Source organism: Dreissena polymorpha, chromosome 2 (assembly GCF_020536995.1).
Source record: "Dreissena polymorpha isolate Duluth1 chromosome 2, UMN_Dpol_1.0, whole genome shotgun sequence".
NCBI lineage: Eukaryota > Metazoa > Mollusca > Bivalvia > Myida > Dreissenidae > Dreissena > Dreissena polymorpha.
In genome coordinates, this window is record NC_068356.1 from 31,196,128 (window position 1) to 31,213,881 (window position 17,754).

General features: G+C 37.4%; 1 protein-coding gene across 1 annotated transcript in view; it reads right to left on the reverse strand.

The window, feature by feature from the left end:
• Nucleotides 1-17,754, reverse strand: part of LOC127866471 (uncharacterized) — a 63,175-nt gene that overhangs the window by 325 nt on the left and 45,096 nt on the right. Inside the window, exons 2-3 of the mRNA XM_052406998.1 lie at nt 2,847-3,023; nt 1-764 (exon numbers count right to left, since the gene is read on the reverse strand). The exon at nt 1-764 is cut by the window's left edge and continues 325 nt beyond it. Coding sequence (XP_052262958.1) covers nt 481-764; nt 2,847-3,023 — 461 coding nt within the window. The 3' untranslated portion in view covers nt 1-480. The remainder of the gene's footprint in view (nt 765-2,846; nt 3,024-17,754) is intronic.

Sequence of the window (17,754 nt, forward strand, 5' to 3'; positions counted from 1 at the left end):
TGTTCATATCAAACTTGCTATATAAAAAGCTATAACATAATTTTCAAAACTGAGTTGCGTCTAAGATTATACAACAGCGAACAACTTTAGTGCCTTCAGCGCTTTGATTTTATATGCCTATATTGAGGTAAGAACTCTTGCTGGTATAACGTAATTGTTTTTGACATTTCGAAATAAAGTATTAACATAACCGTCAATTTTCATTGAATGTGTGATACAGTTTGGTGAATGTAAATGTAGATGTTGATAATAATTTGCAAACGCAAATGGGATTTTTTGCATAAATGTATAGTGGAGCTGATTACTATATTTTACAATAATACTACATACTATACATACAATTTCAGGCCCATATCTTAAGCCCATATAGTGCATGAATATAGAATTTTGTTCTTGGTTTTAAACAAAGGGACAATGAAAAAAATCACGCACACGTATTTACACTCCCAAAACGTAAATTTGTAACAGTCCGCTTGCAATTCACGGTCGCGGGTTGCTGTAGCGATTAAACTGTTCGTCGTTGTCTGTGGCAACCATGACGTCTACTTGGTTGCAGGCCTCGTGCAAATGGATGTCACGTGACAGCGGCACGCAGTCCGGACAGAAGTGCTTAAGAAACACCCGCAACGCAATGACGGCGCCCATGATGAACGAAACGGCGCCCCCTGCCGCGCCGAACCCGATGGCTGCCAGGGAGCCGTGTACGTTCCGGTGGCGAGAGGCCGCGGAGCCGAACATGCCGGTTGCTATGACAACGAGTACACCTGAAACCGTAATGGCTTATACAATTTGACATACCGGCAAGTAAATACATAATCTAATTAAGAGTGCAGTCCAACATGACTTTATTGTAAACTGAGAACAACGGTCACCTGTCAACAACGATCGGCCTGGTTTTCCCCCGACGAAACTCCTTCTATATCACCCGAGAAAACCGTACACCTGTCTACAACGGCCAACGGCCACAACATTTCACTCACAAAGCCATACTTGACATGAGAATAGCGCTCACGAGTCACATGTGTTTGTATTATGACGACATGTGGATGATACGATAGTTCATTGGGCTATTTTCTTTAAAATCTTAATGAACTATCGAGTTTGAAGCCTAAACAATGAAGTAAATGTTTACCTTAATAAGACAACGAGTATCGAATCTTAAAAAGACAGCAAGTGTTAAACCTTAAAAAGGCAGCGAGTGATGAACTTTGACAAGACAACGAGTGATGAACCGTAACAAGGCAGCGAGTTTTAAACCTTATCAAGGCAACGAGTTTTGACCATAACACGGCAGCGAGTGTTGGACATTAACAAATCAGGGACTGTTGAACCTTAACAAGACAGCGAGTGTTGAACCTTAACAAGACAGCGAGTGTTGAACATTAACACAACAGTGATTGTTGGACATTAACAAGGCAGCGAGTGTTGGACATTAACAATACAGCGAGTGTTGGACATAAGCAAGACAGCGAGTGTTGGGCATTAACAAGACAGCGAGTGTTGAACCTTAACAAGACAGCGAGGGTTGAACCTTAACAAGACAGCGAGAATTAAACATTAACACGACAGCGAGTGTTGGACATTAACAAGACAGCGAGTGTTGAACATTAACAATGCAGCGAGTGTTGAACCTTAACAAGGCAGCGAGTGTTGAACATTAACAAGGCAGCGAATGTTGAACCTTAACAAAGACTGCGAGTGTTTAATCTTAATAGGGCAGCGAGTATTTAATCTTTACAAGACAGCGAGTGTTGAACCTTCACGAGACAACTAGTGTTGAACCTTAACAAGACAGCGAGTGTTGAACCATAACAAGGCAGCGAGTGTTGAACCTTAACAAGACGGCGAGTGTTGAATTTAAACAAGGCAGCGAGTGTTGAACCTTAACAAGACGGCGAGTGTTGAACATTAACAAGGCAGCGAGTGTTGAACATTCACAAGGCAGCGAGTGTTGAACCTTAACAAGACAGCGAGTGTTGAATCTTAATAGGGCAGCGAGTATTCAATCTTTACAAGACAACGAGTGTTGAACATTTACAAGGCAGCGAGTGTTTAACCTTAACATGGCAGCGATAATTGAACCTTTACAAGGCAGCGAGTGTTGTACCTTAACACGGGCAGCGAGTGTTGAACCTAAACAAAACAGCGAATGTTAAATCTCAACAAGACAACTAGTGTTGAACCTTAACAAGACAGCGAGTGTTGAACCTAACAAGACAGCGAGTGTTGAACCTAACAAGACAGCGAGTGTTGAACCTAACAAGACAGCGAGTGTTGAACCTAACAAGACAGCGAGTGTTGAACCTAACAAGACAGCGAGTGTTGAACCTAACAAGGCAGTGAGTGTTGAACCTTAACAAGACAGCGAGTGTTGAACCTAACAAGGCAGCGAGTGTTGAACCTAACAAGACAGCGAGTGTTGAACCTAACAAGACAGCGAGTGTTGAACCTAACAAGACAGCGAGTGTTGAACCTAACAAGACAGCGAGTGGTGAACCTTAACAAGACAGCGAGTGTTGAACCTAACAAGACAGCGAGTGTTGAACCTAACAAGACAGCGAGTGTTGAACCTAACAAGACAGCGAGTGTTGAACCTAACAAGGCAGCGAGTGTTGAACCTAACAAGACAGCGAGTGTTTAACCTAACAAGGAAGCTGATTCGGAGATGCGTTTTCCGCGTTTATAGTATTGTCTGTTTGAAGAAAATCTCTTTTAATCATTCATCCACTGTACACTTAAATGCTATTTTTGGTAAGCCTGTACTGCGCATAATCATCTTAGACGCCCTGTACATTCATGCTTCCCAAAAAACACTCTAGAAGTATATAATATTAGCGCTCACATACATGACAGAAATGATCCGAATGCCGCCAGGATGAGGCCGACATTGCTAGGCTGTTCTTTGAACTTCTTCGATACTGTCTGTTGACGGCGTTTCCAGCACGGCCACAAAACGACAATGGCCCCGAACAGTCCCACAGTGTACAGACCCTCTGTGTCACGCACTGTCTCCATGTCCAACACTGTAACGGGGAAACAGGGGAAGTTTTCAATAATTAAGTCGCGATCTGAGAAAACGGGGCTTAATGCATGTGCGTCAAGTGTCATCCCAGATAAGCATGTGCAGGCTAATCAGGGACGAAACTTTCCGCTGTTGTGGTATTTTTCGTATAAAGTTGTCTATTCATAGCGACAATCAAGTTTTTGCGGTAAGTGTTGTGCCTGATTAGCCTGTGCAAGTGCATTATGCCCCGTTATTCTAGAGCGAGTCTTAATTTTTTAATACTTTTTAATTGATTATTACATGTAATAATATACTTGAAAGCGACTGTACATAATAACATTATGAAACTATTTACTTTCTCTAACATGAGTGTGTTTGTCGGAAACTACCTTTCATAAGTATTTAAATTTTGGATTTGTTTGTCTTTATGCGATTGCATAACGTTTCATTGACTTCTGTTGCGTAAAATCGTTTTTGTTTATATTCTCAGACATGTGTTTATTTTTCTTCTCTTTTTTGTAATTAATGCAGTATTGCCTAAGCTTTCAACTGTTCTATATCATTTTTTTAAATACTTACAAGAACAATTGCAAAAAAATACAAGTAAAGTTGTCCATTTATTGCATTTAAACAATAAAGTGATATAATTTTTAATATAAACACTCACATAACGGCACTCCGTCAAACGTGTGGTTGGCATTGAGCCAGTTGTACAGCTGGTAGTAGGTCCGAGTACTGCACGACCAGCGTTCCTCGTAGCACTGGGTCACGTACCACAGCGCATAGTCCTGCGCAACTTTCAGCCGGGGATCATACACGCGCAGCCAGTTGGGCAGGAAGAAGCCGAGCAGCTGCAGGATGGCGGCAGCGGCGAGCAGGATGAGGATCAGCGTCGCCCAGCGTCGCTATGTAACCCGATGCATCCCTTCTGGTACCGAAAGCGGTGTTGTTTGAGCGCTCACTACAGGCGTGTTCCGGTGTGCCTAACGTTGCCTATGGTGTCTTGTAGAACCTATGAAGGTACAAAGATTGGTCCTGCAAGTGTTATACGCAAAATTGCCAAAAGGCGTGTGTAACAGAGTTAGCTGTGTTCCGCTGACTGGGTGCGTTTCCCCGTGCATGTGAGTACAGTTATTATGTACTTTGTGTAATTTGTGTTCAGTCTACTAAAAGCGTCCTTAACGATGTCCGTAAGTATCTTGGGCTTCACTCAGAGTCCTTCACGATGCCCGTTAGTATCTTGGTCTTCACTTAGAGTCCTTCACGATGCCGTTAGTATCATTGGCTTCACTTAGCGTCCTTGACGATGCTCGTAAGTATCTTGGGCTTTACTTAGCGTCATTCACGATGCCCGTAAGTATGTTGGCCTTCACCTACCGTCCTTCACGATGCTCGTAATTATCTTAGGGCTTCACTTAGAGTCCTAAATGAAGCCCGTAATTATCTTGGGCTTCACTTAGCGTCCTTCACGATGCTCGTAAGTATCTTGGGCTTCACTTAACGTCCTTCACGATGCTCGTAAGTATCTTGGGCTTGACTTAGCGTCCTTCACGATGCTCGTAAGTATCTTGGGCTTCACTTAGCGTGCTTCACGATGCTCGTAAGTATCTTGGGCTTGACTTAGCGTCCTTCACGATGCTCGTTAGTATCTTGGGCTTCACTTAGCGTCCTTCACGATGCCCGTTAGTATATTGGCATTCACTTAGCGTCCTTCACAATGCCCGTACGTATCTTGGCCTTCACTTAGCGTCATTCACGATGCCCGTAAGTATCTTGGCTTTCACTTAGCGACCTTCACGATGCCTGTAATTACGCGGGTACCAGGCTGTATAAGGTCAGTTGTGTTTATTTGGCTCTGTATTTTTCTCACTTTTTTTAAGTATTAGGGCTTATTTTGCTTTAAATTTTTGTTTCAAACCTGAGTCATATTCTCATTCTTTGCAATAGTAAATTAACCTGGCCAGTGGGATTTCTATTTAGTGCTTAACAAACATTGATAACTTCAGGTTTATAAAAAATCTTTTCAATACACATAGTCGCCATTAGTCTGTTCATGGGTGATTGATTTCTGACCATCACGGATATCTGCTGACCGATTGTCCCATTTAACTGACAATGCTCGAGCAAACGGATTTTGCTTTTCACGAGTTTCTCTCTTCGTAAATACCAGTCACTTGGTCTATCAACAATAATTTTTAATAATAGCGCTTTACATGTACAAGCACAACTTGACTGTTTTAGCTCAGCCGACACCGCTTACTGCCCTTAGTTAGTTCTTAGTTTTATGCTAGAATTATGATCAGTTGTTTTGATGTTTGATTCATGTCAGCGGGCTGAGTTCACACAGTAGTGACAGCACCCCATGTTGCTCGAGTTCATTGCGGAATAAAGAGCCAAATAACACAACGCTTACTATTAGATAAATGTCTTACCCAGTTTAGCTGCTTGATGTGTATACACAAATGTACTATATGAGCAACTGTGTCTCCCTAGTTGTACATGTCCCCGTCTCTGCCTTCTTTTTGTGAAGTATATTTAAGCCAAGATGTCAGGCAGCAAGGTCGACGCCTCGACTCCCAAAACGAGCGACGGAGTGATGTCTCGCCAAGATCGGAAGCGCATGAGGCCGGCGATTGGGTCGGACTCTTCCGTCGACGGGGAGCTGTCCTATTTAGACCTGGACACTGGTCGGGTGTTGTCCGAAAACAAAACAGGGAACATGATGTTATCCTCAACTGCATATGACATGATGATGAGTAAACTTCTATCGTTTGAAAAGGGCTTTGAAAAACTTCAGAAACTTGACAGACTTGACAGCATAGAAATATGTGTTAAAACTATGTCCGTGAAAATGCAGGACTTCGAGCAACGTCTAAATACCAATGAGAAAACAACCAGTGAACTGAAAGATTCTGTTTCATTCATGAGTGACCAATTCGATAAAGTAGCAGTAAGTTGTGCCCAGAACTTAAGTAATATCGCCAAATGTGACTCTGATCTGAAAACTTTAAAACACGAGAACGACGAATTGCGCAGTGCTCTTTCAAGCCTTAATGCCTTGAATAAATCTTTGAAAGATGATCTTTTGGACTTGAAATGTAGAAGTATGCGAGATAACTTGATATTCACAAATATCCCAGAAAATTTCCAGATGGGTGATGGTGGCCGGAGATTCGAAGATACAGAAACAGAACTGACTAAGTTTCTTACGCAGAAACTTCAGATAACCGGATTACAGTTCGAACGCGTACATCGGATCACGCCCGCTAGAAGTAACACGTCGAGACAGGAGCCGCGCCCGATTGTTGCAAAATTTACACTCTTTAAGGAGCGTGAACGCGTCCGACGCTCTGGCTACAAACTGGCGGGTACGAACTTTGGAATCAATGAACAGTTTCCGGAAGAAATAGAGCAGAACCGCAGGAAGCTCTATCCACTATTACGCCAACTACGACGTGAAAACGAACGTGCAGTTCTTGTTAAGGACAGGCTCCTCGTTAATGGCAAAGAAATCCGACCTGAGGACCTTCCGCATTCTCAGCCACAAGATGCGCCTCCCCGTCCCTGGAGGCAGAATGCGATCCCCCGCCCCTGGGGGAACAGTGCGGCTCCTAGCCACCAGCGACAGTATACGACCCCCCGTACCGACCAGAGTCCACAGCGGACTCCAGCTACCCAGCCCGGAAATAGCCAGCGCGAATCCGAACAGTCAGCGTCCATGGACACTCATTTATAGTAATGCCACGGTGGTGAATCTCCGCATAGTGTGACATTTTCCTTCCTTAATGTGTGCGGCTTAAAATCTAAATTACTTATACCAGAATTTTTTAACACGGTTTCAAGGTTCGATATTTTTGCATGCTCTGAAACGAATTTAGATGAATTTGACGTTATTGATTTTAAGAACTTTAACTTTGTATCTAAAAATCGAAAACAGAAAACTTAAAAAAAATCCGGAGGTATAGGTGTATTCATTGAAAATCAGTTACAACAAGATTTTAAATTAATTGATACAGATTGTGAATACGTGCTTTGGTTTAAACTCGATAAGCGGTTATTTAACGCTGACGAGGATTTTATCTTTGTGGTAGTTTATGTACCCCCTGACAACACAAAATATTTTTCTAGGGAACTATATGATAACTTTTGTGATGAAGTAGAACATTTTACATCGAACCATAAGCATGTTATCCTACTCGGCGACTTTAATGGGCGCACTGGTCTTCTTCCTGATATTACTGTTGTTGACAATTTCCTATACGAACAACTTGATATCAATCCTAACGATGTTTTAGACATAAGTATTAACCATATATTAAATGCATCGCATATGTCATTGTTAAGAGCCTCACATGATCATAATGTCAATAGAATGGGTACAAAATTAATTGAGCTCTGTAAATCACATGAGCTTATTATAATTAACGGTAGGGCATTTCTCGATAAAAATGATGGTAAATGTACATGTAAAAATTCCTCTGTAGTTGACAATTGCATCTAAGGATAGTCTCAAATTCTTTACCCATTTTGAGATTACTGAGTTCTGTCCATTGTTGTCAGACGCGCACTGTTGTATAAATTTTAATCTTAAATCACTTTTTTATGAAGATGTAAATTCAAAGCCATGTGTTGAAAAAGTTAGACAATGGAATAATGATAAACGTGGAGAATTTGTATCGAATATAGATGTACAAAAAGTTAACTTGATCCAGAATTTGTTAGATAATGATACGATTGATAATGACAAGGAAGCTATTAACAACATAGTTAATCTGATTGGCGAATGCTTCGTCGATTCAGCTAAAAATACTTTCGGCGTTTATAGTAATAGTAAAAACAATTGCAATGCTAAAAAACACAAGAAAAAGCCCTGGTTTGATGAAAATTGTAAGATATCACGTGCCGCGTTCCATAGAAGTAGGAGAAGATTTATTGCATGTAAAAATGATAATAATAAGGCCGAAATGCTGAACGCGAGTAGACACTACAAAAAGCTAATTAGAGTTGCATCTTTAAGCTATAAACGTTCTTTTAAGAAAGACATAAGAAATATGCGCACAAAATCACCTAAGGATTACTGGAAATATATTAATAGCCTAAGTGGAAATAAAATTAGGGCAAATTTGGATGAGAGGACATTTTTCAACTTTTTTAAGGAGCTTATCTCAAATATTATATGTGATGACGAACCGGAGGCAGAATACCCCTCCGAAGTTAATTCTGACAATAACCTTGATAATGAAATAACGGAAGCTGAGATTAAGAAAGTAGTTAAAAAACTTAAAAATGGTAAAGCTAACGGTTTAGATAATATAACTAATGAATATATTAAGGCTTCATGTGACATTTTTTTACCCATATATGTTAAGCTATTTAATAAAATCCTTAATTCTGGAAATATTCCTGAAGCTTGGCTATCTGGTGTCATTGTGCCAATATATAAGAATAAGGGCAGCGTTTTATCGCCCGAAAACTACAGGCCCATTACGATTTTGAGTTGTTTAGGTAAATTGTTTACGGCTATTGTTAATGAACGCCTAACATTATATCTTGAAGAAAATGAACTGTTACTTAAAAATCAGGCAGGTTTTAGGAAACAACATAGCACCCTTGATAATAGTTTTATATTACAGCTGTTGTCTGAATATTGCAAGCATAAAAAGACCAAGCTATTTTGTGCATTCATAGACTTTCAGAAGGCATTTGATTCAGTTTGGCGAGTAGGTCTATGGACTAAACTAGTAAAATACAATGTTAATGGAAAACTTTTCAATGTTATAAAAAATATTTACCATGATATCAAGTCCTGTATTCAGTTACACGATAAAACAACCGAATATTTTGCATGTGGCAGAGGCGTTAGGCAAGGTAAAAACTTATCGCCTGTGCTATTTTCGTTATACCTAAACGATCTAGAACAATATATGTTAAGTCGTAATAATTGCAGTTTGAATATTGAAGACTTAGATCTAGAAATTTACTTGCAACTGATAGTTTTGTTGTATGCTGACGATACAGTACTCTTTGCGAAGACAGAACATGAATTGATCTCATTGCTAGAAAGTTTTTCTATGTATTGTGACATTAGACATAAATGTTGATAAAACCAAAGTCCTTGTATTTGGTGATAGACCCAGAAGAGCTAGAAACATAACTGTTAGAAATCAGCAGCTAGAAGTTGTTGATAGTTTTAAATATCTTGGAGTTCTTTTTTCCAAAAATAGAAGTTTTTCAATGTCAAAACTGCATGTAATACAACAAGCTAGAAAAGCCTTATTTATTCTATATGTTAAGATCAGAAACCTTAACTTACCACTGGATTGTCAGCTGAAGTTATTTGATAATACTGTTGTACCGATTTTACTCTATGCTTTTGAGATATGGGGCTTTGGTGATTTAAGCGGACTTCGAGAAATTACATACAGATTTCCTAAAACATATAATACATGTTAAGAAAAGCACCCCACATGTCATGTTATATGGGGATTTAGGGCGGTTTCCATTAAGTATATTGATTAAGAAGAGAACTATTGGCTTCTGGTTCAAGTTAATTAATAATAATACTCTCTCTGCCATGCTGTATAAGATATTTTTAAACGATTCATGATAACTCATATCCTTGGTTAAAAAATATCAAAAATATACTTGATGAGTGTGGCCTAAGCTAAATTTTGTACGACCAATATTTCCTAGGTAGTAAAGAAAGTTTGCAAAATATGGTAGAAGAATCCCTTAAAACGCAATATATACAGACTTGGACTAGTACAGTTAATGAATCGCCTAAATTCTATAATTACAGAATATACAAAACCGAACATAACTTTGAACCTTTCTATATGGATTTACCAGAAAATTACTTACAATCTTTTGTCAACTTTAGACTATGTAATAATTATTTACCAATTGAAAAGGGTCGTTGGCTTGGTTTATTTAGACATGAAAGAAAATGTCATCTTTGTAATATGAATGATGTTGGAGACGAATATCATTATATGCTTAAGTGTACTTATTTTGATAGAGATAGGAATAGTCTGTTATCATTTGTAAATTTTAACTCCTGTAATATACATACTTTTAAGAGCATTATGTGTGAGAAAGACATAGACAAGCTTGTTTGTATTTGTAAATATATAAAAAAAGTTCTAAAATCATTCAATAATAATCACCCACCTGTCAATTCTTAATTAGTTGTTCCTCCCTTGTTTCCTTTTTTATAATAGCAATTTAACTTATTTTTAACCATACTAATTATCAGAGTTAGAAAATTATCCATAGCTTTAGCATACTTAGCATAGTAATTAGTATATATAATTCACTACATTGACCAATACAGCCTGGTCATTCAGTAGTTTGTATACACTTATTAGTACCTCTTATCACATATGTAATGTGCTGAGTGTATGAATAAACTGTTAAACTGTTAAACTGTAATTATCTTTGGCTTCACTTAGCGTCTTTCACAATGCTCGTAAGTATCTTGGCCTTCACTTAACGGTGTCATTCATTATCACCTACACATCCAATGTAATCGCAATCGAGTGTCAGGTGGTGTCACTAGCAGAAAACATGACAGCAACAAAACTGTTTAATAATGTTAAACGTTTTATTGTTAAGAAAAGAAATTATATTGATTTTGTGTAAAGTTGAATACGTTTGCATTTTTTACATCTACAAATCAAGCTTAAAATGAAGCCAAAGTCCTCGAATGTGAAACGCATGTACATGTACGTCTATAATATACGATCAATCTAGTTATAGATTTGCGAACACAGAAAAAAAATGCCGTTAAGCAAACAAATGAATAGAAAAAGTATCCATTATTAAGGACTACACGTTTTGCCTAGGCTAGATTTCCGTTTCAAGAGGCTCCTTTTAAAGGAAAAATTCAATGAAAGCGGAAAGTTTCGTCCCTGAATAGCATTGGGTTGGCGGTTTGCACAGGCTAATATGAGAATACATTTTGCGCAAATGGATTAAGCCCAGTTTTCCCACAGCGAGGTTAATTTTACTCGAATAGTAGAACTTATATGTCATCGCCAGCCACACTCGAAATGTGCACCTTAATATTCTACTAAATACATTCGGACGACATCTTTTTTCTTGCACTACAAGTGCTATCTAGACAGAGGATAGGCTACACGTATAGTAAACAACTCCCCTATCGGATGTAGGTTGATTATTTTTATTTCTGTCTGTTCCTAAAAGACGTGTATACTTTACATGCGGTTTGTACTTAATATGCAAAAAATCGTAATAATTCGACATGAAAGTGACAAAATATAAGGCCCTTCTGAATAAACTTCGGATATCTTTCCATAACGACGATACATTTGAAAAGGAATATATCAAATAAAATCAACAACTGTCATATATGATCACGAAACAGGTCATGTATAACTCAAGAGTTGAGCATAAACCAGTATTTTTCTAACACCAAAATTCGGTCGTAACTTAAACCTGTCGTAAGATCACTGCTAAGTCAGGTCGCCGTGGCGATCGTAAGGTCACAGGTTCTATCCCAATTTTTAGAGCGTTCTTTAGATCCCCCCATAGACACCAAGAACTGGAGCTATCCCAGGAAACGGAATCGAGAGCGTTTCAAATCAGCCTTAGACTTTCAATGCAATCGAACTAAAATAAACAGGTTTAAACTAAACTAAGACATGGCCAAATCACATATCCATCAATAAACAACCAGTCAGTGGGAAAAGCTGCCGTACACCGTTCATTCTGTGATCATAGTATTACAACCAATGCTGCAAAACACATCTTACTATTATTTTAATTATTATAACAAAGAAATGACAAAGTAATAATTTCAATTTTAATTTCACAACAACAGTTTGCAAAACAAGAACAATTATCACAGCACTTAACATATTTGCATCAATGCCTAAAGTTATACATCAAGTAGGCAATGTGTGCACTTATTTTCCCTAAAATATTTTATAAACAACACATAATAATTTAATAATTTGCGAAATACCTTACACCATGCATTCAATATAATGCTGTAACCATATTGGTGACAAAAGTAACAATTTGCACTTTCACCACAAGAATCTACATTTTCATCCAAGCACAGAGCACTTAATATGCTACAACATATTAAACAATTTCACATTGAAAATAATGTGTAATAAATTTAAACACTACATTAAAATGTGTTGTTTAAACCGAATTGTTGGTAGACAAAAAAATAGACCTGAATACAAAAGCCATTGACGCAATGATAATTTCACTATGTGTATCAAGTAGTGTATTTCAATATATACAATTATTGTATTACGTTAATAATGTAACTGTGAGAACTTGTTGACTTTGCAATACTGTAAATTGTGCATGGTTACTCGTATAATTCAGACAAATATGCATAACTTCAAATGGTATACAGGTATTTCTACTTTGCAATTCTGTATTATGCAGTTATAAGCAGTTTTCTTAATATTCTGATGATGTATGGTGTGAAGGGGGGATGCCATCGACCCCACACACATATTGACGAGAAAAATAAAACGTATAGATCGGGAAAAAAATATAAATAAATAAAAATTAAAAACATTTTGCTCTAACATATAATGATTGTGGCCCTGAAAATATAGCTTTGTGTCTTAAATGCTATTGTTTTTCTCCGTTGAACCGTCATTTTAATATTGTAACTTCATTCATTTTTAATAGTCCTCCTCATGGGCTTTATGAAATCATAAACATATAACAACTACATGTTTGTGTTATTTGTATTCCTACATAAGTGACATTAGGGGAAACACATGGTTGAGAGAGTTACGTGATTTTGACGTCAAAATATTACACACAACTGAACCTAAATTGACTTATTTATAATAATAGCACCGTTTTACCAATGAAACATAAATAAGTCAACAAAAATCCTTATAATAAAAATGTTGTTTTAAAATTGAAGATAACACAATTAAATAATATACTACGAGTATGTTACCAACAATGTATAAATTTATCGAAATAACAACTCATAAAAAAAGATAAAGTCTTTCACGTTAAATAGTTAACAACTGTTCATATCCGTGTTATTCTTAGCGACAAATCGATGGAACACTTGCGTCCTAAGTGAGGTCAAATAAATGACCTTTGGGATTTAATTAAATATGAAAGATTGGTAATCGAAAGATCCTTGATGTTATCTTTAAAACATAAACCGGGCCGATTAGAAACCTGGATAATAGCGTACGTGATATGATTGTCAATGGGAACTCATCAAATATGAAGGTCAATGATCGAGAGATCCGCGATTATAACTTGAAAACCTTAATCGGAGTGATTTAAACACTGATTATCTCGTAAGTGATCGTATTTTTATCAAAATTACCAGGATGTTTTGACGTATGTCCATCGCCTACTTGACTTTGTTTCATTTTGCCACTAGGATTTGACCTTGAAATAAGATTTAAGATAATGTGTTTACCAATCAGCCAGCAAGTTCTTTATGCTTGACAGTAATGGCTTGTTAAACTTTCCACTCGTCTCTAAACGGGACTGGAGGACAGTATCTTTTACGTGGTCATTTGTCCATGGATGTAGCAGTGGTAATTTGTATTGTTCATTGCAGGTAAGATCGGTAGGGGCACAGGGCGGAGAGGAGGAGGGACACATCCCTTCGATGGCATTTGCAATAACATTTGAGACACACACTGATATATCTTTATGTCAGTTATTTGATTGTTCAACAATATAACCTTTTTAAATGACAGTTCACTGAAGTAACCCAGTTGCTTCATAGACATGCAATTATTATTAAGTGGAAAAGTGATGAGATTTCAAGCAATATTACATGACAGCTAAATGCAATAATACCATGACATTAAACGTGAGGGCCACAATGGTGGGATTGCTAGGCATTATAACACGTTTTATTGACAGCTCAGTAGACTCATACGATGGCTTCAGAATTATGCCCCTTTTGTTTTTCACAAATTCAGGTTAACGTTTGCGTGCAACTATTCCATATCTATCCACTATAGATATCGAAATAAAACGTTACATAATTATGTGTTCAGGATCTTGTTAACATTCGCTGATTAAGAAAAATAACCGTAACCAGGTATTAATCAAGATTATGACATTTTATGGACTTATAAGTGTCCGGTTAAGGTTCGCGTGCGAGAGGAAATGAAGGTTAAGGTTCGCGTGCGAGAGGAAATGAAGGTTAAGGTTTGCGTGCAAACAGTAATTACCGGTATCTCCGTAACTACCATAGCTATTCAATTGAAACTTAACACATGTTTTATGTATCATCATGCAAAGTCAAAGACAAAGGCCCATAATTCTAAACTGCAATTAAGCATAATTGTGCCTCTTTTTCTTCTTTAAAAATCAGGTAAACGTGTGCATGCAAATATTCATATCTCTAGCTGACATGTTAGTATAGCATAGGGCTGCATTCGGTGCAAGTCGAGTCAATGTTCAGGAAACTGTTGCTAAAATATATAAAAAGTTCGCGTTCAAAATTTCAGTTAGGATGGAGATATTGTGCTGAAATATTGTGTTTAGCTAGGTAACATACTGCTCTAGCAATGAATAGCGATTGCGGTCATCGGAGTTAAGGTTATTGTAAGTTAAAGTTAAAAAAGAAGGCCTGAAAGGTCCAAAGTCGCTCACTTGAGATAACAAGATATTATTGGGATGAATCTTCTGACCAAGTTTCATGAAGATCGGACCTTAAATGTGGCCTCTAGAGTGTTAACAAATTTTGACTATAGCCATATAAGGAAAAATGCCCCGCCCCTGGTGGCCATGCTTTTAAAGCAACCAAAACCATGTTCGAACTCATCCAAGATATGATTGGGACAAATCTGCTGACCAAGTTTCATGATGATCGGAAAATAAATGTGACCTCTATAGTGTTAACAAGGTTTTACTATAGCCATATAAGGAAAATAGCCCCGCCCCCGTGGTGGCCATGTTTTTCAACCAATCGGCATCATTTTTGAACTCGTCCAAGATATTATTGAGATGAATCTTCTGACTGAGTTTCATGAAGATCGGACTATAAATGTGGCCTAGATTGTAACAAGATTTTACTATAGCTTTATATAGCCATATAAGGAAAAATGCCCCGCCCCTTCGCGGCCATGTTTTTCAAGTAAACGTAACCATTTTCCAACTCATCCAAGATATCATTAAGACAAATCTTCTGACCATATTTCATCAAGATTGGACAATAAATGTGGCCTCTAGAGTGTTAACAAGGTTTTACTATAGCCATATAAGGAAAAATGTCCTGCCCCTTGGCGGCCATGTTTTTTTACCCAACCGGCATCATTTTCGAACTCGTCCAATATATTATTAGGATGAATCTTCTGACCAAGTTTCATGAGGATTGGACAATAAATGTGGCCTCTAGAGTGTTAACAAGATTTTACTATAGCCATATATAGCCATATAAGGAAAAATGCCCCGCCCCTTGGCAGCCATGTTTTTTAAGCAAAGGTTACCATTTTTTAACTCATCAAAGATATCATTTAGACAAATCTTCTGACCAAGTTTCATGAAGATCGGAAAATAAATGTGGCCTCTAGAGTGTTAACAAGGTTTTACTAAAGCCATATAAGGAAAAATGCCCCGCCCCCTGGCGGCCATGTTTTTCAACCAACCGACATCATTTTCGAACTCGTCCAAGATATTATTGATATGAATCTTCTGACCAAGTTTCATGAAGATCAGACGATAAATGGGGCATCTAGAGTGTTAACAAGATTTTACTATAGCCATATATAGCCATATAAGGGAAAATGCGACGCCACTTGGCTGCCAGGTTCTTCAAGCAAACGTAACCATTTTAGAACTCATCCAAGAAATCATTGAGACCAATCTTCTGACCAAATTTCATGAAGATTGAACAATAAATGTGGCCTCTAGAGAGTGAACAAGGCGAATGTTGACGCCGCACAACGCACAACGCACTACGGACAACGCACGACGGACAAAAAGCGATCACAAAAGCTCACCATGAGCACGTTTTGCTTAGGTGAGCTAAAAAGAGTTTCCGTAATTGTGTGTGTAGGTAGCTTAAATGCAGATATATGTTGGAATTGCGTTTTTGGGGCAAATTGGGTCAAACCCCTGTAACGAACAAAGGAAAATTGTTTTCGCGCAATAACTTTAGTCTGGACTCTGGAGGGAGGAATTGTGGTGTTATTTACGATGTAGGTAGCTGATATCCAGACCGTGCTTGCAAAGTTAATTAAATTCAGCTAAACTAATTGGTAACAATTTGAAAATAAAACATTCTGAATTGTTACATATCTTGGCGTATAGTTTTAATGTTAATATTTCAGTTTACATATGCTATAGGAATACTGCAGATATTTAACTTCGAATATGTTTTCGTGGTCATTTTAAAACTTAATTCACTACCGATAAATAGACACTAAAGATTAACGTAAAACAAAATTACATATTTCGGAAATAAGCAATGTATAATTTATTTCAGTAAAGTTTTAGTAGTCTTATGTTATCTTAATCGTCTATTCCAAACACTTACGGAGTGTAGAGTATTTATACGATTAACATACTATAAGTGGTTCTAAAGTTTTCTCTGATAACTCTGTATGAAAAAAATAAACATTTAAAAATATAAATTAAAGGTATCGAGCCTCTGATGCGTTAGCATCATTCTTGTTTCGAACTTGCATCAGCATTTTGAGAACAATGTAATTACCATTGATGCCTCATTTGATTGCCAATACAAGTTGTCGTATTTTGACGTTAAAACAAATCGCCGCTGAAAATCAACCGCTATCGGACGACAGGAGAACATACTATCATTTTGCTTAGTTAGTGATTGGCCCGATGATACACTGCTCTCACAGGTACAATCACTGTGCGAAGAAAAAACGTTTTGACATCATCAAATTACGTTTGAGATGCAGATTGAAATAAGTTGACGTCGTTGACTTTTTCTATCGTTACCCATGACTCTGAATCAGGATCTGTTACTTTAAAAATCATAAAATATTTTTTATAAAGATATGTACTGTTTTAACTGAACGATGTTGGTTGTGATTATTTAATATTTATTTGTTTTTATTTAAATAAAAACGTACTAGTGTATGGTACATATTTTACTACCCAGATTCTGAACTGGTACACACATAGCATAGGCTAAGGCATGGTACATTTTATCTACCCGGGTACTGGACAGTGGACATGCTAAGCAAAGGCTTAGGCTGGTATGTTTTCACCTCCGTGTATTAGACTGGTATCTACATGTTAAGCATAGGCTTAGGCTGCAATCGGGACTCCTCGGACAATTCCGCCATATCGGCGATCGTCTCTCGGGTGTATTTGGTGGAAGGATATGTCTAACGCCTCTAGGCGGAAGATATTACACCGAAAATATAGTTCGGGTTACACACCATTAAATTTGCACTGAATCAACCGATAATATAGATATATAAGGACGAATATATTTAAGGAGTAATATAATAGAATATTTATTAATGTTATTGTTTAAAATTAGATATTTTGCATGCAAAATATTCAAATTTTAATAAAATGCTAAGAAAGCCAATTAGTTGTTTATTGAAGTGAAAACATCAACATTATTCAAACTTAAAAGAATCAGTATTTCTTAAATTATATTCATTGCAACATTGCTGATGTTCGGCTGCAGGCGACAAACTTTGAGATTTAATCAATATGTCTATGTTCTATACCATCAACAATCGTACAACACTGTACAGTGGTACAGAGAAAACTCTTCGATGTAATAT